Source organism: Pogona vitticeps, chromosome 1, assembly GCF_051106095.1.
Source record: "Pogona vitticeps strain Pit_001003342236 chromosome 1, PviZW2.1, whole genome shotgun sequence".
Lineage (NCBI taxonomy): Eukaryota > Metazoa > Chordata > Lepidosauria > Squamata > Agamidae > Pogona > Pogona vitticeps.
The window spans coordinates 19,212,364-19,233,543 of NC_135783.1; the positions used below are offsets into that span (position 1 = coordinate 19,212,364).

Below are 21,180 nucleotides of genomic sequence, written 5' to 3' on the forward strand. Positions count from 1 at the left end.
ATTCATAACATTCTTTTCAAATTCACTAATTAATCAGGCCTTGAACTTACTCATAAATCAGGTTTTGGATTGGTTAACTGCACTCATACCTCTGCCACAACACATTCTCTTTGTGGGAAATTCTGAGTGTGCCACACAGCTGGGGGTGAACAAGACTGGTGTGGAGAGCCTGGATGCCATTTCTACCTGTTCTCCTGTTTCAGACTTTAATTAAAAGGTAACATGTAGCATGTCTGAATGGTGGTTTGCAGCCCTATTCACAGAGAACACATATAGTTGTCATATTCTGATTCTCCAATCCAGAAAGTGTTGAAAATTCAGGGAAGCTGTCTTGAGAAGCCACCATAGCTAGTATACGTCTCCCTTGACTTGCATGGATCTAAGCAGCATGATTTTGGGTACACACTTTTTTCAACAAACAAACAAATAAACACAGTGCTGCTATTCATCAGCAGGAAATGACTTGAAAAAGGTGGGTCTCAGCCTTACATAGGACCCTATTGTTGGCGATGCAATGACCCCTAAGTCTGATGGGGATGGCCCGGCCGGCACCCCCTCCTGCCAGGGAGGCTCCATGTGCTGCTGAGGGAGGTGTGGGTGTGAATCAACTGTTTTTGCTTTGTAGTTACATTTTTGAGGGCGTGTTCCCCCGAAAAGAAGACAGGGTCTTATATTAATTTTTTGCTCAAAAAATGCATTAGGGATTATTTTCAGGGAATGTTTTATTTTTTTCATGTAGAACAAACTAAATTTATTCAACTACAGTCATTGCTGCACAATGGTGGACGGTGGGTTTTCACTTAATTGGGGCCTATTTTGGGGGTAGGGCTTATATTTCGAGCATCTTGAAAAATCATACTAGGGCTTATTTTCAGGTTAAAACTTATTTTTGGAGAAACAGGGTATATTTTGAACTACATGGGCATCTGCTGTTCCTAACGCCCTTGTTGAAATATGAAGTGTATTCCTTTGTTATAAAGTTATCAATACATTAATTCATTTATTTTTTAGCAAAAGTTCTCTGGGCAAAACAGCAGTTTTAAAAACAATTTAAAATCATAATAGGAGAATTAAGAAACACCGACTAAGACAATGCTAGTATATTTATAAAAAATTTAAAACAGATCAAGTGGTTAAGATACTACATATAGCAAGGCTCACTTAGAGCAGAAAGGGCAAAAACCAGCTACATCTACAGGTTTTTAACTTAAAGAATCTCAGTCCTCACAGATATCTGTTACTCTAATTGAAATGTAAAATTATTTATATGCTCTGCCCCTCAAAAAGCATCCAAGTTTACCAAACTGTCATGGTACATCCAATGCTTCCAGCAGATCAAATACGTATTAGCAGTTTTAGATAGGCACTGAAACACAAGAACGAATCAGCTCACGCAAAGCCAAACGAGACAATTATAATAATGATATGAATACATGCGGAAAGCTTTAGTCTTATATATGTGAGTGAAACCAATGTCTTGTAATAAATATGAAGGAGGAAATCATGGTGAAAGAGAGATAACTGGGAGGGTAATCATAGCTGAGAATCATCCTGCAGTCACCATTCATGAAAGGAAGTCAAGCAGACAAATGATTCCTTCCCTTGGAATATTGCAATACATGCCTTCAAGGCATCTGCAAGAATATTACTTATTTAACTTATGCTATTTATTAGGCACCTTTTTATACAGGGCCCTCAAGGCAAATATGCACTTCAGGAAGCCTGTTTCTATCTACTCCAGGCTCTTGTATTCTAGTGTAAACATGCTTCTGTTTTGCAACAGGAGCTAATGTGGCAACTATGCTGCCTGAAGTCCAAAAATGTAAAAAAAATCCTCACATTTCCCATGATCCTGCTATAGTCTGGTAGACTTCTCCTTGGTGGACAGCTTTCTCCTACATTCAAGGTTTAAGCCCCTATCAAGAAATTTCTGGACAGCAGTAAATGTTGCAGTGTTTAGCTGTTGTTTTTTACACTCTGCCACTCACGGTGAAATGAAAGTGCAAGTGCATTCACACAGGCTTGCGTTTCACTATGTACTGTAATATTAAAAACCACCAGGAAAAACTGGAGGGAGAGATGGCAGGATATTCATAAGCAATGATTCAGAGTCAGCCTAAGACATTTTACTACCGGAGGCAAAGCAGTATACAGCACGTCTGCTTCACTGAAATGAAGATGTGTAAGTACCAAAGTGAGCAATTTATTTTAGTCCAGGAGGCTGACAATCTTTCTCTCCACCTCTAGCAATAAAACACTGTAAATTAAGTAATGAATAATTTGTTGCCATTTTATGATACCTAAAACTGCTGTCTGAGGCAGATGCCTCATTTCTTGATGACAGGGTTGGCCCTGTACAAGTTAACACAATACTTTGTCAGAGAGTATGCTGGTATGCCTACTTAAGTAGGTAAATTATGTTCCAGCATTATGTCCGTACTAGTTGCTTTAAACTCTCTGTTTCTATAGATTCCTGTCACACTTTCACAGTTCCTAGATATGCAAGTAGGGTCATTTGTTGTTGTTAGGTATCTCCAAGTCTTATGGGGACCCTAAAAGGGTTTTCAAGGTATAGTGATGTTCAAGAAGTGATTTAACATTACCAGCCCTCAGTGTGTTTTCATAGCTGAGAGATTTGCACCAAAGTCTCTTGGGACCTAGTCCAATGCCCTATCTATTGCACCACATGGGTTCTCAAGGGGGGGGGGTCATAGTCATGTTATTTAAAAAGTCAGAATAAGGAGGCCCAAGAGCAACCTCCTCAAGACTAAGACTGTAAAAACACTGGTTTGGAAAATGTACAATACAATTTATTTATTTATTTATTTATTTATTTATCTATCTATCTATCTATCTATCTATCTATCTATCTATCTATCTATCTATCTATCTATCTATCTATCTATCTATCTATCTATCTATCTATCTATCTATCTATCTATCTATCTATCTATCTATCTATCTATCTTTCTCATTAATGCCTCCAGTACTGGAGCATTCACCACCTCCCAAGGTAATTGGTTCCACTGTCATACTGCTCCAACAGTTAGGAAGTTTTTCCTCATATTCAACCAAATTCTGGCTTCCTGTGACTTGAGCCCATTGTTGTGTGTTCTACACTCTGGTTTGTTGGAGAACAGATCCTGCACCTTCTCTGTATGACAGCCTTTCAAGTATTTGAAAAGTGTTATATCAACCTCCTGGCTTCTTTTCTCAAGGCTAAACACGGCCAATTATTTCAGTTTTTCCTCATAGGGCTTGGTTTCCAGCTCCCTGATCTCCTATTGTTGCCCTCCCCTGAATTTGGTCTAACCTGTCAGCATCCTTCTTGAAGTGTGGTGTCCAGGACTGGACATATTACTCAAAGTGAGGCCTAGCCAGTGCCGAATAGAGGGGAACTAGCATTTTTCAGGATTCGGAAACTCTACTTCTGTTAATGCAGCCTCAAATAGCATTCGTCTTTTTTGTAGCTACATCACACAGTTCATCACAATTTAATTCTGTTGTTTTCAGTTCAGTGCATAAGCCTATCATGATCATTTTGAATTTTGTTTCTGTCTTCCAGGCTATTCTATCCAATGGTGTGTCATCTACAAATTTGACAAACATTCCCTGCATTTCCTCATCTAAGTCATTAATACTGAAAAGCACCAGACCCACGACTGAGCCTTGAGGTACCCCACTTGTTACTTCCGCCCAGTTGGAAAAGGACCCATTAATCATCACCCTCTGAGGACGACTATCTAGCCAATTGTGTATCCACCTGAGACTTGATCTATCCAGCCCACACCTAGTTAGCTTGCTAATCATGGAGCACTTTGTCAAAAGCTTTGCTAAAATCAAGATATATGATGTCTATAGCATTCCCTCTGTCTATCAAGGAGGTTACCCGATCAAAAAATGAGAGCAGATTAGTCTGGCAGGATTTGTTCTTGACAAATCCATGTTGGCTTCTAGTTATTACTGCATTGTTTCCTAGGTGCTTGCATAGTGACCATTTTATGATTTGTTCCAGAATTTTCCCTGGGATTGATGTCAGACTGACTGGCCTGTAGTTCCCTGGTTCCTCTTTTTTGCCCTTTTTGAAGATAGGGACAATATTAGCCCTCCCCCATTCACCTGCACCTCACCTGTTTCCCATGATTTCAAGAAAAAAATTGATAGCGGTTCTAAGAGTTCTTCGGCCAGTTACTTCAGTACTCTCGGATGCAGTTCATCCAGCCCTGGAGATCTGAACGCGTTCAAGGTGGTAAGGTATTCCTTGACTATTTGTTTATCAGTCTCCAGCTGTAATCCTGTCCCCTCCACTTGCACTTCACATTTTTCTGGAGGTTCATAGTCTATGGTAAAAGACTGAGCTAAAATAGGAATTGAGCACATCTGCCTTTTCTTTGTCATCTGTTACAATTTTTTCATGCAACCATAAAAACAAGATAAAAGTATTTTGAAATGTGGCTTCATCACAGAATGTTAAGATTGTCTTAGAGGTGACAAAGACTTTGCATACCTTATTTCTTTAATTCTTATAAACAAGCCAGATATTTTATTAGCCCTAAATTACAAATGTGGAATCTAGGTTGAGAGACAGTGGCTTGTCTGAGAGGTCAACATATAAACCTGATCCACCATTCATTATGTTATAACATAAATTTAAAAATCCGGGAGGCATTCAGTTTAGTCTGTCAGAGCAAAACCACCCAACACCTAAAAGACTAACATGTTTTACCTGGTATATGTCTTCCTGATGAAAGCTTATGTTGGGTTGGTGGGGGAGAACACCAACAAAAATACCTCAGTCTTATTAGATTAAAATGTATCATAAGATTCCTTATAAATAAAAATATATCTTGCAGGAATTTCTGGAGGAAGATTTTTGCCTTTTACAACAAAAACAATGTTAGTCTTCTTAAAGACTATCAAACTTGATTTGGCGTAAGCTTTCATAGCCTGCAGCCCACTTTAGAAGATCTGAAAATGCTTTGCAATGTAGACCTCAATAGTACAGTACTTTTCTTCCACAGTGATCCTCATCTGGTCTGAGCACGGGTGTGGGCACAGCAGATGCAGGGAATGGACCGAGACTTGCTTTTAACTAACCACTAATCTGGGCCCTCCAAAGCTGAATCTTTGCCTGAACTTTGTCCCTAACAGCACCCCACGCTACCTAAGGAAGGTGAGACCTCCGAGTACTGAAAAAACAAGAAGTACCAGACACTGCAAACCCACCCAGAAGGAACATTCTGTTTACACAGCTCAAGAGGCAGGATAATTGTTAGGTCAAAATCTCATAAGCAAGCTGATATTTTATGGCACTCATGAGGACAGTTTGTACTGCTCAAAAACAGTCATCTACAACAGGAGTCTCAAATTTTTTACAGTGAGGGTCACAGTGGATGTTTTGAGGGCCAAAAGAACAAGAATGTGTGCAAATACACACCCTAGCCGTCCACCCCTATGTGCACATACAAACACCCCCCACAAACACATGCACATCCCTGTATGCATGCACACACACACCACATGGATGGATGGACCCCCCCCCACACACACACATGCCCACCCTGCGCACACGGGCTGAAGGCAACGGGCTGGACAAAATGGCAACACGGACCGGATGTGGCTCGCAGGCCATAGTTTGGAGACCTCGATCTACAACAATAAAGCAAATCCCAAGCAGAGGCCCTTTTAATTATAGGGCCTTGCATAAGTTGCCCAAGTTTTAGCCGTGGCCAGGAGTGCCTCCGTACAGTTAAAACTAGTGGACCAATTGTGCCCCACCACTGTCACAGATGCATTTGTTGGGGACATGGGAGAGGGCCTTCTCTGTTGCTGCTCCCAGACTCTGGAACTCCCTCTCACAGAAAGCCAGCCTGGCTCCATCTTTACTGTCCTTCTGCAAGCAGGCAAAGACCTTTCTTTTCAGGCAGAATTTTCCTTAATGACTGGTGGTCTGAGAGGTATTTTTAAATGGCTTGTTGTGCTCTGCTGTTTTAAATGTATTTAAATGATGATTTTATTTACCATTTTAATATGTAGAATATTTGTTTAATTTTTTTAGATATTTGTATACTTACTGTTTTTAGCTTTTGAACATTGTCTTTTTAATTATGAGAGCCACCTCAGTTCCCCTTTGGAGAGAAAGGTAGGATAGAATAAATAAAAAAGTTTTATTGGGCAGAATTAAACTTTTTACTAAATAAATATGTTTGAGCTGTAAGGCTAGAAACATATATACATTTACACCAGAGTAAGCCCATGTATACTGTGTCTAAGCAGACACTTATAGGACAGCATTGTTCATAAGGTTTCCTTGTGCTGATGATTATGCTGAAGGAGAAAACACAATGACTAGGACGAATGAGAAGCAAGCTGTCTTTTAGACATTTTATTTCGAGGGTTTGTGTCATTGTCAGGATTTAACGAATGTGTTTATAAATTCCCAACCAAGTGGAATAGGAAAGGCATCTTGAGTTTGCTTCACATAGAAGGCAGTTTTGGCTACCAAAAACCATTTAGGAAGCTTAGTATGAACTTTTAGTAACAAATGGTAAGCTAATCATGTTTTTCTAGTGCATATATAGCAGATTCTTAATTTCTATTATATTATATTATACTCTGCTATCCGCAATGTGCCCTGCTCCCCATGAGACAGATTAGGCTGAGATGTAGCAACAATCTAGTCAACCAGTGTGCAGTGGTAGGTATTTATTTCCAGGAAAGAATGGGAAATTTTTTTACACTAAGATGTATTTTTAAAATACATGCACATACCTAAATAAAAGTCTTTGCACTGTTGTGTATAAAATGCTCACTTTAAGAAGTGCCCCTTCATGTGTGTTTCAACACATATGCGTGTGCATACATGGAAAATGTCATCTAGCAGTTCAAGGTTAAGAATGAAGGAAAAAGTAGGCTTCATGCAGAACTGGAAAAGTTTTTTTTTTTTAATCTCAGAATTTAATAGCCTATAATATGACCAATATCTGGGGGGGGGGGGAGGGCTTTGGGGAGATGTAATTTAGCAAAGTGTCTTTTTTCCAAGTTTTGCTTTTGTGTTTCTCTAAAAAAATTTTTTGAATAGGATAGCAATAAAAATCTATTTAAAACAAAAATAAAAATGTTAAACTGCAGGCATTTGGAATGCAACCATTAGTTTAATTTCCTGTTTGAACTTTAAAAGCATCCACTAGACTCCAAGAGCGTATTAAAAATGCAAGGGTCAGATGAAGAATTTTCCCAGTTCCATTGCAGAAGCCAAACAGTAGATGCCTCCCACAGTGGCGTTATTGCACATACACCCCATCAGCATCGCACAGACAAAATACAACAGGTCGATATAATAACGCAAATTCAGTTAGTAGCAATTACAGTGAGTGTTACGTCAGACAGTGGGTCAATACACATTAAATCAGTAGGCTGTTATTGAGTTTTTAACTGAAGGAGGAAAAAAAATCATGTCTGCTGAAATTCATCAGCAAATGAAGGCTGTTTATGGCTACAAATATGTTGATAAGACACTTGCAAATGACAGGTCTCAAAGTTACCATTACTGAGCCCTGTGGTGCAGTGGTTAAACTGCAGCACTGCAGTCAAGCCTCTGCTCACCGCCTGAGTTTGAGCCAACTTGAGGTTGACTTAGCCTTCCACCCTTCTGAGGTCAGTAAAATGAGAATTCAGCTTGCTGGGGCGGGGGGGCCGCAAAGTGTTGTTTGCACAATTATATTTGTAAACCTCCCAGAGAGTGTTTTATCACTATGGGGCATTATATCAATTGAAATAAGAACTCAGACATGCACTGCTACCCAGACCTAACTCTAACTTAATCCTCCTTATAGCTTAGATCTTTCACTGTTGGACTTGCACTTCTTTCCACACGTGAAAAGCAATATCTCTGGAGATGACAACGAACAGTGAAGGCAACACTGAACCAATGGATAAAAAAGCAGACATGTGGAATTTCTAGCTGAGAGAATGAAAAAAACTGTTTCTATATTGGGAAAAGTGTATTGCACTGCCAGGAGGGGGAGATTATTCTGAAAAATAACATATCAATTGAAAGAGGAAATTCTGAATTTTTGTTATCAAGTTATACACGAGTAGCTAATCCTTTCTTCTGACCCTTGTAATTTGAACTATAGTGTGTGAAGGTTAAAACCTTACATCAAGTTGTCAGGTTTATTTATATATCCCCTTTCCATAATGATTACATTCAGAATGAGTTAACAAGAGGTAACAGATGCAATGTAACAGTTAGATTCATTATAGTATATCTGATCAAAGTGAGCAGTTTCCATAATTAATAAAAATATTGTTACTAATAGTTTGTTACACTAGAAACACCAGTAGTATGACAACAGTGAACATAAAATAATCTTTCATTTTGCAAGCAAAACAAAAAGACACCAAAAAGACAGAGGAACAACAAAAATAAAGGTGAATTCAAATACCAATGCAATAGGCATAGTAATGAGTTTTAAAAATCCAGAGCAGTAGGTATTTCTTTTGAACCTGTTCTTGACATGATCACTGGCTATGGTAGCTGGAGGATTCTGAGAACTGTAATCTAAAATGGAGCTTCTAAGGCAGTGGTTCCCAACTTTGGGTCCTTGGATGTTCTTGCACTACAATTCCCAGAAATCCTGGCCAACACAGCTATTGGTGAAGGCTTCTGGGAGTTTTAGTCCAAGAACATCTGGGGGGTCAAGATAGAGAACCACCATTCTAATGCCAAGTCGCTTATAATCGAAGGGAGCCTCCTCCTCACTCATCACCTCCCAGATGTGCTGGAGTACAGTCTCCATTAACTGCAGTCAGTATTAGCTACAGGTTAATTTTTCACAACCTTTGCTGTTGGTGAGAAAATATGCCTGCTTTAAAAAATGGCAAGAAAATTCCAGCAATCTCTCTGAAATCATAAATTAGAAAAACGGTTTACAGTCATGAATGTGGATATAAACTGTTGCCTTAGAAGTTAAGGTTGCAAAATCTGTACACAAGAATGCAAGTTAAATGCAGAGATCCTAAAAATTCATGTACTGTAGAGCCTTAATGTGATTTCTTTATTAATAACACCCCCTACAGACTTTCGGTGGGAACTGTTTCTACTGTACTAAGACATAAAATCATCTGAGGTTAATTGTGAAAGTACCAGTTAGATGTTCTTTTTTTTTTTTTACATGACAACTGTAGACAATATGTTTCTTAACCTTCCTATTTATAAGTGCTAAACACTTACTGCAGTGCAGCGGAATAACAGCCAAAATCCAGTAAAAGTCACAATTACAGTAGGCCCATTGTATCAGTCAAACTTAATAATGGATTAGACTCACCAAATCACTGCTGATTCAAAGGGCATACTCTAGTTGTGACTTACTACTGGATTTCAGCCAATGTATGTTAACTTCAAGCCCATTTAAAAAACAAATAAAGATTGTGTTTGCATTTATGCATTTAGCTCCTTTACAGCCAAGAAGGTGTCTTACCAAAGCATGCAGTCCTAATGCTAGAATAAATCACTTACTGGTAGGAATTAGGAAAAGGCCATGTGGTTCAGGATTACTCAAATGCAAGAGTAAGGTGATACCTTTATTGAACCACTGCAAGCTTTCATGAGCAAAGCCCACTCCTTCAGGCTGGTCACCACTCCTTCATGAATAGTTCAGAAAAATGGCAGGTTAGAGTCTTATAAATTCATGGCAGATGTCCGTGTTGAATCTGCTAGTATGAGGTGAATTCAAAATTAGGTTATAAAGCAGAGATGGGGATTTGAGTCACAGGACTCGCTATCAAGTCAGACTTAAGTTGCACTGGTGACTGGATTTGAACTCAGTTTTTTTTTTCAACGACTTGACCTTGACTCACAACTCAGAACCCACCCTTTTTTCTGGGGGGAAAACCCTGTTTATAATATAGACTTCAATTTGGGGATAAAGACTCGGTCTCTGATCCAAAGACTTGCCAACATCCCTGTTGTAAAGCCAGCATCATCCCTTGTAAGCATGGCTGGAATTTTCCATCCCAAACTCCAAACAAAGGACTTGCTAATTACTTTTGTGATTGCCTCCCCTCTCCCTGCCTGTAAAAGTTTCTTCTGGGCTGGGGGCTGAGGGAAAAAAACAATACAGAGACATGGCAACTTCCATTAGAAGGTTTGGGTTATAATTTAATGTATTTACCAGGTAAGAAAATGAGCCAATTATAGCCAAATAAGTTAAATTATTAGTTTTACCTGGTGAGTGGATGTTTTTTCAGTTTGTAGTCACCTCAGAAGTCCTTGTGGTTGATACTGAGAGAGTGCAAAGCGGTGCTACTGAGCAGCTATTTGGAGGTATCTTAAATAGTCCAGAAAGAATTAAGAAAAGGCTTGGTGGTTGAGGATTACTCAAATCCAAGAGTAAGGGGATACCTTTATTGAACTACTTTAAAAATCATGCAAATTGCAAGCTTTCATAAGTAAATGAATATGTAACTCATCTTTCAAAGTCAAGTTAAAGCTACCCTGCACATTTTATGCTTTTTCTGACACAGGAGGAGATTTATACAATTTATTTGTATACAGTGTGATCCTATTAATGCTAAATCAGGCATACATCTCGCTGAAGTCAATGGTGTTTACACTCACATAAAATGATACAACACAGCAGCCTTAAAGAACAGAATTATCCCAATCTGCCTTTAACAACACCCTATTGTCTTTAGTAGAGTTCATTCTGGTGTGTATTATGACTGCATAAGGCCTCCGCAAGTCCTATTTTTATGAACAGTTCCGGCCCTCATCTAGTGATCAGTGACTTGCACATCTTACAATGAGAACAATCACTAAATTATTTGTCGCATTATAGTTCAGGATTTTTAATTATCAACAGTTCTAAGCAAGATTTCTGCACTTAATCAGCTAGGTTGTGTTTGCATAAACATTATGTTACCTATCACGTGTACTGTGCACAGTTTATATCGCAGCGAAAATGAAGTTAAGTAATACAATAGCAAATTTGATTTTGGTCAAAATATACCGACAAATAAAAATTTCTAGATTTAATGTGAACTGGAAATGCCTCTGTAGGGATAAGAGGAATGGAGAGACAGTGAAAGTGTCAAATGTGATAATTGTAAGACAGATAACACCTTAATAAAATTAAACTGTGAGCCCTGTGGCACAGAGGTTGAACTGCAGTACCACAGTCAAGAGTCTGCTCATGATCTGAGTTTGATCCCACCAGGTACAGGTAGCCAAGTTTAGGACTGACTCACCCTTCCCTCCTTCCAAGGTTGGCAAATTGAGCTCCCTGCAAAGGGGGGCACAGTGTCCCTACGAGATGTACAGTAGGCTCCTTTTTCAGACCTACTGAAAGTGGCTTGCCCCCTCAACATGTGTGATCCTTACATGTTTAATAAATGACTGAACAGGGTTCACATTAAGTCAAAGACGTCCTCTCTCTCTCTTTTTCTTTCTTCTATGGAGGACTATTTATGATGCTAGCATAAGTTACACAAAACAAAGCCAGAGCAGACAGATAAAAGGATATCAGTGACAATTTACCATTTGTCCACCAATGGGAGTAACTAGAGTTGATCATCCCTTATGATTCTCAGATTATGAAAGAAATATTCAATGAAGTGTATCATTTTCTGTTTACTGAATAAACAATTTAAAAACTGATCACTCTGTCCAATGACACACAGCAGTCCTGCTCTTAACATGCCTTTCCCAAATACAAGGCTGGCTTCTTAGGCTAGTCTGAATCCTGTCCCCATTTTCAAAAAAATTCTAATGAAATTCTACTTACTTCTTCCAAACTTGACAGCATTACCAGTTTTAATAACAGCCACAGACTGATCTCCTAGCTTATTCCATATGAATCACATCTGGCACCTAGGTCTTGCCCGTAATGTTTTCTTTGGGTGGGGTTCAACAGCTTTAAAGTGGCAGAAGCTTTGATGCTTTTTACAGCTGTAGCTTCTGTACCTTCTAGCTTGGTGCAATGGCTCATTGAGTTTTACTATCTAAGTAGGGTTGCATTCTGCTTTTGTACAAGAGCAATAGCTGTCTTGGATTTTTGTCATGCACAACCCAGTGTTCACGCCACCAGTGGATTCGCTTTGAGAATGCAAATCAGACAGACGGACAGAGACACACAGCAGTGAGAAGGGAAGAAGATGCTCTCCCTCTTCAATGTGCGCAGCAATATAAATTCTACATCCCACTGGTGCATTGTTCTCTTTCTTCTGAAATAAATCATTAAAACTTGCAAATGGATTAGCTGGAAGTAGTGGTTTTACTGCAGGAAAAAAAAATTGATTTGTTTTTAAATGTGGTGCCGGAGAAGAGCTTTGGGATACCCTGGACTGCCAGAAAGACGAACAAGGGGATCCTAGATCAAATCAAGCCTGAACTATCTCTGGAGGCAAAAATGTTGAAACCAAGGTTATTCTGTTTTGGGCACATCATGAGAAACCAGAATTCTCTGGAAAAGACAATGATGCTGGGAAAGGTTGAAAGCAACAAGAAAAGAGGAAGATCAAATAAAAGATGGATTGACTCCCTAAAGAAACCACAGGCTTGAGTTTGCAAGAGCTGAGCAGGGCTGTAGTAGACAGGACATTCCAGGGATTGCTCATTCATAGGGTCACCATACGTCGGAGGCGACTTAACAGCACATAACAACCACAATATTGTAGTAGCTTTACTAGTTTAAATTCCTGAGATCTAAGAACAAAATATGAAAACAACAAAACAGCCTTACTGAGACCAAACCAACCTGCTATTTACAGAAACAGGAACAGTCCATTACTTAGAGCAGTGTTGTATATAGCACTTTACATAACTAGCTGGAAAAGTGATGAGGAAAGGCCCTGTAGTAGATATACAATGTTGTGAGTAGATGTGCAATACTAGACATCCTAATGTTAACAAAAAGAGGCAAGTATAATTAGCTACAACCACTTTTTTTAAGTCTTCAAATGGCATATTATAGAAAAAACTTTGTTGATTTTATTAATAGGCCTTTATTTAAGGGGATGACATTCACCTCTAATGCTTTATGAGAATGACAGTGCAATCAAGGTGCATCAAAGTACAGTCAACAACAGAACATTCTTAGCAAAATGGAATGGATACACGTAAGCACTGCCTAGAATAATATGCATTCTATTATTTTCATGTAGCATCAATGCTCAAATGCCCATCATCCCGAATACAAGAGAATTGGATCTATTCCTATTGAAATTCAAACAACAATTGTCTACTATACAACACGGAACAATCTGATCCCTGTTTTTAGATCTCCTCTATACTTCTCTGCCTCTTGTAAGACAACAGGAAAAGGTTACAGTAACACATTCACGTGAAAGCTTCCTGATTTTTAATAGGAATCCATGTAGAATTTCTGGCTTCACAATGAAGACTTTGCACCTGAAATTACAGCTGCAGACAATCACATGACCCGCAAAATCATTAGAGAATTATAAGTTAAGATCACCATCTCCTGACATACAAGAAACTCTCATTCCTTTAAGGTTCATATTATTACTTCCAACACAACAACCCATCTCCCATTCATCTACAAGCAGGGGAAAGTATGCATTATTTCCCAAAACGTACAGAGCAGCACAAGTGCCTTCCATGGTTGTTTTTCAGATAGATGTCTCACAGCTTATTTATAGAAGCTGCTGCATAGAATTTGCTGCAACCGGATGTGATGATGATCATTATAGTAGATGTCCTGAAATAGCTTTAGATACCTGTAGTTTTTTGATGGATAAGGCTGTCATTGTCTGCTGTTCACAGTGCTACAAGCGATCTCAAGATTTAGAGATCTTATCTATTTCATTTATATCCCACCGTTTCTCCAGTGAGTTCAAGGTGGCATATGTGTCTCTCCACCCTTTTATCCTCACAAAAAAAGCTGTGAAGTGTTTGTCTAGGGCAGTAGTTCCCAAACCTGGGTCACCCTGGTTTTGTTGGATTGCAACTCCCAGAAGCCTTCACCACTAGCTTTGCTGGCTGGAGTTTCTGGGAGTTGCGGTCCAAGAACAACTGAGTTACCCAAGGGTTTAAGGGCCCCATGGCTTTCACGGACAAGAAGGGATTTGAATTTGGATTTCCTTGAACTACACATTCTAAGCTAGTGGTTCCCAGCCTTGGGTCCCAGATATTCTTCGACTATGACTCCAAGAAACCCTGGTCAGCACATCTAGTGGTGAAGGCTTCTGGGAGTTGCAGTCCAAAAACATCTAGGAACCCAAAATTGGGAATCACTGTTCTAAGCTCTACACCAGAGGTACTCAATATTTTTCACTCCGCGGACTGGCTGGGGAAGGCGGGGCACCCCCCACTTATGCGCACGTGCAAAGGAGCGTGTACTCTCTCTCTTGCATGCTTGTGTGCATGCGCAAATGGCACGGCACTTGTGCAGGTGTGCGCGCTCACGTGCATGTGTGGGTGTGCATATGCAAACAGCAGCATGGCACTCATACAGGCGTGCTGGAGTGTGCGCGCATGTGCAAATCAGCTGTGCGGGGGTGAGTGTGTGCGGGGGTGAGTGTGTGCGGGGGTGGGGTGGGAGCTCTCTCTCCGCGGCCCAGTCCAGTTCAGGCCATGGACCAGCACCGGGTCGGGGACCTCTGCTCTACACCACAAGAGTAACTGGGGAATGATAATGCTTTTCAATGCATGTCTTGCTGATGGATCTCCATAGTTATTTAGTTGGCCATAGTGAGAAACAGGATGCTGGACAATAGAGGTCTCTCACCTAACCCACCACAACTCCTGTACTTCTGCATCACAAATTAGATTTCCCTAAGGTCTTTTGCAACGTATGTTATTCTGGAGGGATACATGTGGCTGTATATCATATGTTAACTCACCTATTCTGCCAATGGACCATTGGGTAAACTGGTTACTTATTATTCCATCAACTACTGAGTACTTTTGACCATTTTGTTTAATCGGTTTGAGCAAAGATGTAACAAAACGTATGCGGAGTGGGGGGGTTGTTTCTCATCAATGTCCTCATAAACCTTATCGGATTCAGACTGTATTGCTTGTTGTACATCAAGATCCATCACTTTAGCGATACGTAGGATTAGTTGAGAATACGACGTGAAGTCCTCTGATGGAGAGGGAGGGTTCACGTCAGCGACATCAGAGTCAGGGGTAGGCAGATTAGGAGGAGACTCCGGGAATACCATGGAGTCAGAGGTGTCAGAATCCGTCGATGGTGAGGACGCAGAATGGCCTGGAGAAGATGGGTCATCAACTGTATCAACCAGTGCGGTGGCTTGTTTGGTTGATGCTTGTTTAAGAGCTGGATCCCGAGTGGTAGATTTAGGTGGTTTAGCTCGATTAGATCAATGAGCATCAGCGGTTTCATGAGATACTGGTGAAGGACCAGCATAGGTGGTGGTGACTTGAACTGAGCGAACCTGCGGACGGGCGGCAGGTACAGTGCGTGGTACCGTGTACTTGGAAAATGGTTTAACACGTTTTGGTACCAGTGTGGTAGAAGAAGGATGTGAGGTATGCTTCCTTTTTTCTGGAGGACTTCTGAACTTTCGGTGTCGGTACCGGTATCGAGAAGACATATGCCAAGGAGGACTGATCACAGTATCGCGGTTGGTATGGAAGAGGAGATTTGGAACCAGAATAGGAATAGTAGTATGAGTATCGGGGCCGTTTAAGCTCCATATAGACCTCCGTATCGGAGCACCAGTACCGGTATTGACGGTGTCGGTATCGCTGTGGCGGGAGCTCATAATATACCAGTGGCTCATAAAGGGTAACCCTCTTGGGATGACCGTACCGTGAAAGCGAATCATGGGATGCAAGTAATCCCGTCGACTTCTGTGGAAGCGGAGAGTCGACATCAGTAGGACCAGTCCCTGGTGTATCATGTGCCTTTTGGGTCCCCTTGTGTGGATGATGTGGATCTGTGATGGAAGCTGAATCCGACTGACACTCAGAGACAGAGCAACCCAAAGGGCTCGAATGGTCATAACGAGGCAGTACCATAACCTCAGTCAAGGTATTAGCCCACGAGGGGGTCTGAGCCAAGAGAGGCGAAGGTGGTTGGCCTGAAGGCGGAGGCAAATAATCGTCATCTTCCACAGATATAGAATCGAGGCAAATAGTTTGCTGCTCTTGTAACGGGATGGAAGAGGTTGTCTTGTCCTTCTGGTGTTTGGAGGATCGAGAATCAGAGGACAGTTTCTTAGGCTTCTTTGGTTGGGACTGTTTGTCTGGTATTGGAGGAGACTTCAGTCTTAGACTCTGATTTTGATTTCGCCAAAGATGCAACTGAGGCTCTTGGGGAAACCGATTGAACCTGAGAAGGTGGTGCAAGTTCCATAGTTGGTATGGGACAAAAGGATTGTTTCCACAAATAAGATTGTAGGCGTTGCTGCCTTAGCTTAAGTGCCTGTTTCATAAACTTTTAACAAAAAGGGCAAGAAGCTTCGCCCAAACAGAAAAGGCAGGAATTGTGGCCGTCGGTGAATGGAATTTTATTGGAGCACAAAGTGCACCGTTTAAATGGCCCAGAGGAGGCCACAATGGAAAATAAAGAAAGGGGATTCAAGGAGGGGGCAGGAAGCAGAAGGAAGGAATAACAAAGACTCTCACTATCCAAAGATCTCTAATGAGAAAATTCCTTTTTCAAAGCAGGACGCGAACACAGCTCATCTGAGAGAAGAAACCTCAGCGGCGGCAAAAAGCAACTGAGGCACTAGCCAGGACAGGCGGACCACGTGCACTAGGGGGGCGGTCCTGACGAACGAGTTTTACGCTCTAGAAGATTCCGGAAACCTCTGTGCAAGTGCAGATTAACCCATTAGTGTGCATTCACCAAGACCATGAAGAACATTATTATTATTTTTTACCAAAACACCCATCTTCAGGAATCTGAGAATCTTATTATCACCTTAAAAACAAAACTTTTCTGAGCCTGCTGTTAGATTCAGTTACACATTTGTAAAACAGGTCTAACAGAAGCCTTCCAACAGAAATATATAAGACATACATTTTAGAAAGCAAACCACCGTTCCTTGACAACCTCATAGTCTCAGCCTCATAAAGTTTCCCTACCTTTTCCCTATCAGGTGAGTTTTTATAACACTATAATTAAGAATCTTGGTTTTGGTGACTCTCAAGATCTAGCCAAGAGTCTAGAGCTAAAGCTGGTATCTAAAATAGCTTTCAAACTGATCCATTTTTTTCCACTCATAGAATCAGAGAAGAAGAAAAGCCAGCGAGAAGAATATGTAGCTTCCAAACAAGACTCATCAGCATTTAAACTGGATTCTGTAGATGTCCTACAGTGGTTTGATTCACATACATTTGCAGGTGAAAATGGGTGTCTCCACAATGTCACAAGCTTCACCTACTGAAATCTGAAGACAACACCAAGACAAATCATTTTTCCTCATCAGTTGTAACCCATATTATGTCATTTATGAGAGGCAAAAATGTTGGCATTTTGTTTTCTAAATTTATATGTTTTGCATTCAAAAGACAGATGGTTTTAATTGTTTTATTTCGTTTATAGTAAATCCAGAAAAAACCCTCCCTTGAGATAGTGAGTAAAGTACAACATTTTAGTCAGAACTGAGTTGTTTTTTTCAAGCAATCCAAAAGCAGAGATCATTAACTCATTACAATTTTGACCTGTAACAGCTGCTGCATTTCTCTCCAAAATAAATAACTCAGAATGAAGCAAAGGTGTAAGCTTTCAAAACAAACCCCACTTCTGTTCAATTCTAAAATCTCAGCACTTGCAGTAGCAACATTTATTTGAGTCTGTTGTAATTTGGTTCCCATGGCAGAATTTTAAAAAAAACATGAAAGAGCAGGAAGCTTTGAAGAAGGCCTTAGAAACAAATGTGTAGAAGGGTCAGAAAAAGTTTAACTTCCTCTGCCCATTTCTCACCTTTCCAATTCCTCTGCAAGCAACCCAATTTTTCAGTATTTATGGGCTCACTCAGACCCCATATATGTATATATCCTGCATAAGCTGAAAGTTAGTAGAAAAGCTAGCAACATAAAGCATATTAAATGCAACTATAAGGATTTGACTCTATGCATGTCATATGCAGCATGTCAATTTTATGTAAACTACTTTTTCCTGGAATTCATGTTTTCCAGATGTACACATATCTTTTACTCTCTTTTACATATGGTGCCCAGAATGTTATTGCATAACATTCATGTAACTTTGGTTCAGCTATAATGTACCAAGGCACATCCTAATTGTACAGTCCAGTGAGTTTGCAGACTTACGATTGAGATATGCCTCAGCATGTAACTTAGTTAAAAGCCAAGAAGCTATTGTCCTAAATTGAGTGATCTCCGCTTTTATATCCAGGAAGGTGTTGCACAGGGACTTACTAACTCCTGAGAGAAAAAAATACATGGCACAGAACCATGGGTTTCATGTCTAAAAGTTATTAGCTTTTGGCTTAGTGCTTAGGACAAAAACAGAATACAGCTGTCTGCTGTACAGTTTGGGAGAAGAACTGTATCTAACTCCATCTACTCCTACTTTGCTATGGCCTTACCCTTTGCCCAAAGCTGTGCCCACTGAGGAAAAACTTGCAGACCAGAGATGAGCCCAAACTGCTGATTTGGTGATTTGTGCTGGTTCGTTTAGTGGCTGAACCGCTAAAACCCTGCCTTCTCCAGAGGGAGCCAACTCAGAGGTAGCGGGCTGGCTTCCCTACTCCGCCTCCTCCGGGCACTGCCTTTGAGTGGGCACCTGCTAGAGGAGGTGGGGCTCTGAAGCGCTGAAACCTGTTCAGCTGCTAAACAAACCAGCACGAACCACCGAACTGCCGGTTCGTGCCCATCTCTAAATACAACCACCAAGAGCAAAAGTTTTCCATCCCTGTTTTATGCATAGGGCTTTTGCAAATCTGAGAATGCAAAAACAGTAAAGATCTTGAGAAATCAGAAAGACCTAATATGCCCCTAAGATTTTATTATGTTACTTACCATTTAACTCCCTGAATAACTAAATTAAAAACTTATTGTTTGCCCAAATGCAGGATAGAGCCTTAAGGTTCGATGAGAAACAGATACATATACAGGAATGTAAGAGTCACATCCCTGATCTGTTTAGACCAGTATGGTTAACATGGACTGGTTGTAGCTTTTCAGGGGTTCAGACATGGAGAGATCAGGGAGAGAAATATAGGTTTTCTGCACAGGAAGCATGGACTTTAACACTAAGAGGGAAGACAACTGGACATCATGTGATACAAGAACACACATGCTCCTATCACATGGTGTTCAACTGCCTCCTCACTTAAGGTTTATGTGGTATAGTGGTTAAACTGCAATACTTCAGTCAAGACTCTGCTCACAACTTGAGTTCAATCCCAATGGGTTCAGTTAGCCAGCTTAAAGTTGATGTAACCTTCCATTCTTTCTAGATTGATAAAGTGAGTACCCAGCTCATCAAGGGTGGGTTGCATAATTAAGTTGTAAACTGTCCAGACAGCACTTTAAGTTCTATATAAGCAACATCCTTTGCTTTGTTTACTACTGTTCACAATCAAAGACTGAGATGAGCCATTTTCCTCATCAGTTGATACCCTCATCATACCATTTATGAGAGGTAACACTGTTGATATTTTGTTTCCTGAACTAAAACCTACTCCATTTATAAATTTAGAAGGTTTACAAATTGTTTTGTTTTATTTATAGTAACTTTAAAAAAAATTGTATGTGTAAGTAAAGTGCAGCATTTCAACCAGAACTAAGTTGCTGTTTTTCCAAGTTGTCTTCAGAAACCAGATGGTAAAAATGATAAGCCAAACTGGAAAGAAAAGGAAAAAAAACCTGAAAACACAGTTTACATTGTTAATGTGCTACCTTTAATTAGATTGCTTTATACTAGATGGAACAATAGTGAAAACATCTTAACTCCCATTTTGCAACTCTGAGTGCCAGGATGAAACCTGAACTGCTAAAACATTTACTCAGCTTTTTCACTGCACAGTTAAAACAGGGATTACAATTTGACAGGCAAAATGTAGTTAAGTGCAGGTGAAAACATTAAGAGTAGTGTCATAAGAAAATCAAAACAATCCTCTCTCTCTCTTTTTAAAAAAAGTCTTTTTAGGCATTAACAGTTGCAAATGATCCAGCTTCCATATCTCCTGTGCCATCTGACAGTAATGGAAAGGGTTCCCTCTGGGAAAAGGCAGCAGTGCATGATCTCAGCATAAATATCGGAGATGTGAAATGTAAGAAAACCCTCCCTACAGAATCCTAAATAGTGTATATTTTCATAAGGCATGTGCATAAGAACAAAATAGGGATGTACCCACAGAAGCTGTCAGTGAGATAGACAAACTGAGAAATTATCTGGGGGTGTGAAATATTATTTAAAGGCTAATGTAAAACTGCCATAAATTCCAGATTTCAAAGATTTAATTTCAAAGCCAAGCTTCAACCCTAGAACCTGTTTTTAATGTTTTGGATTATGAAGGCCCTTTGATGCTGGATCTCACGAGTTGAACAGGAAGTTTGAGTGGCACACACTTCCAGTTGTTACACTTGTCTGTAGAGAAGGGCAAAAGTGGAGACTCACACACCTCTCAGGAGATGGTATTCAAGCAGTTTATGTCTATCATCACAAGAGAACTGCATGATCCTCAAGACAGTTTGCCAGCACTGCTGCCCAGCTGTCTGCTCACCTACCTACCAGTGGTGGCAGAATATAGCACTGCTGCTTACATTTAAATGGGCAAGGTGGCTGGGGGACCCTAGGAGTTTTAGGTTTCCCAGGCTCTACGTGCAGCAGAGTATTATGGGAAGATTAACAGGAAAGTGTCAACCAGCCTAACCCTATGCACCTGGCTAGTAATCCAGTTGCATCCATGACCAGCCACCAACATTCCCTCTAATTTCCACCCCTTGCATGCATGACTCCGCCCCATACGCATGACCCCACCCCACCTCTGTGGGGTTCTGCAGCAATCAGAACCAAATGGGATGGAAATACTGTACTCACTATGGGTGCAAGGAGGAGTAAGAACACTGCACAGAGGGTGGCACAGCACTGTGTGCTCACACAGCCATGCACCTTAGAGCAGTGGTCCCCAACCTTGGGCCTCCAGGTGTTCTTGGACTGCAACTCCCAGAAGCCTTTACCACCACCTCTGCTTGCTAAGATTTCTGGGAAT

At 40.5% G+C, this 21,180-nt stretch overlaps 1 protein-coding gene across 49 annotated transcripts in view; it reads right to left on the minus strand.

Moving 5' to 3' along the window:
• Positions 1-21,180, minus strand: part of LOC140704068 (uncharacterized) — a 342,640-nt gene that overhangs the window by 210,058 nt on the left and 111,402 nt on the right. Inside the window, exon 5 of one of the 49 annotated variants that reach the window (XR_013540263.1) lies at positions 6,075-6,128. The exons of 45 other annotated variants lie outside the window; for them this stretch is intronic. Coding sequence is in view for 1 of the 4 variants with exons in the window: in XM_078382889.1 (XP_078239015.1) it covers positions 19,739-19,808 (70 nt within the window). In the remaining 3 variants the exon portion in view is untranslated. Of the gene's footprint in view, positions 1-6,074; positions 6,129-10,228; positions 11,746-11,786; positions 11,879-19,730; positions 19,809-21,180 lie in introns of those variants that run through there. 3 more of the 49 variants (XR_012083184.2, XR_012083185.2, XM_078382889.1) reach the window with 3 other exon arrangements.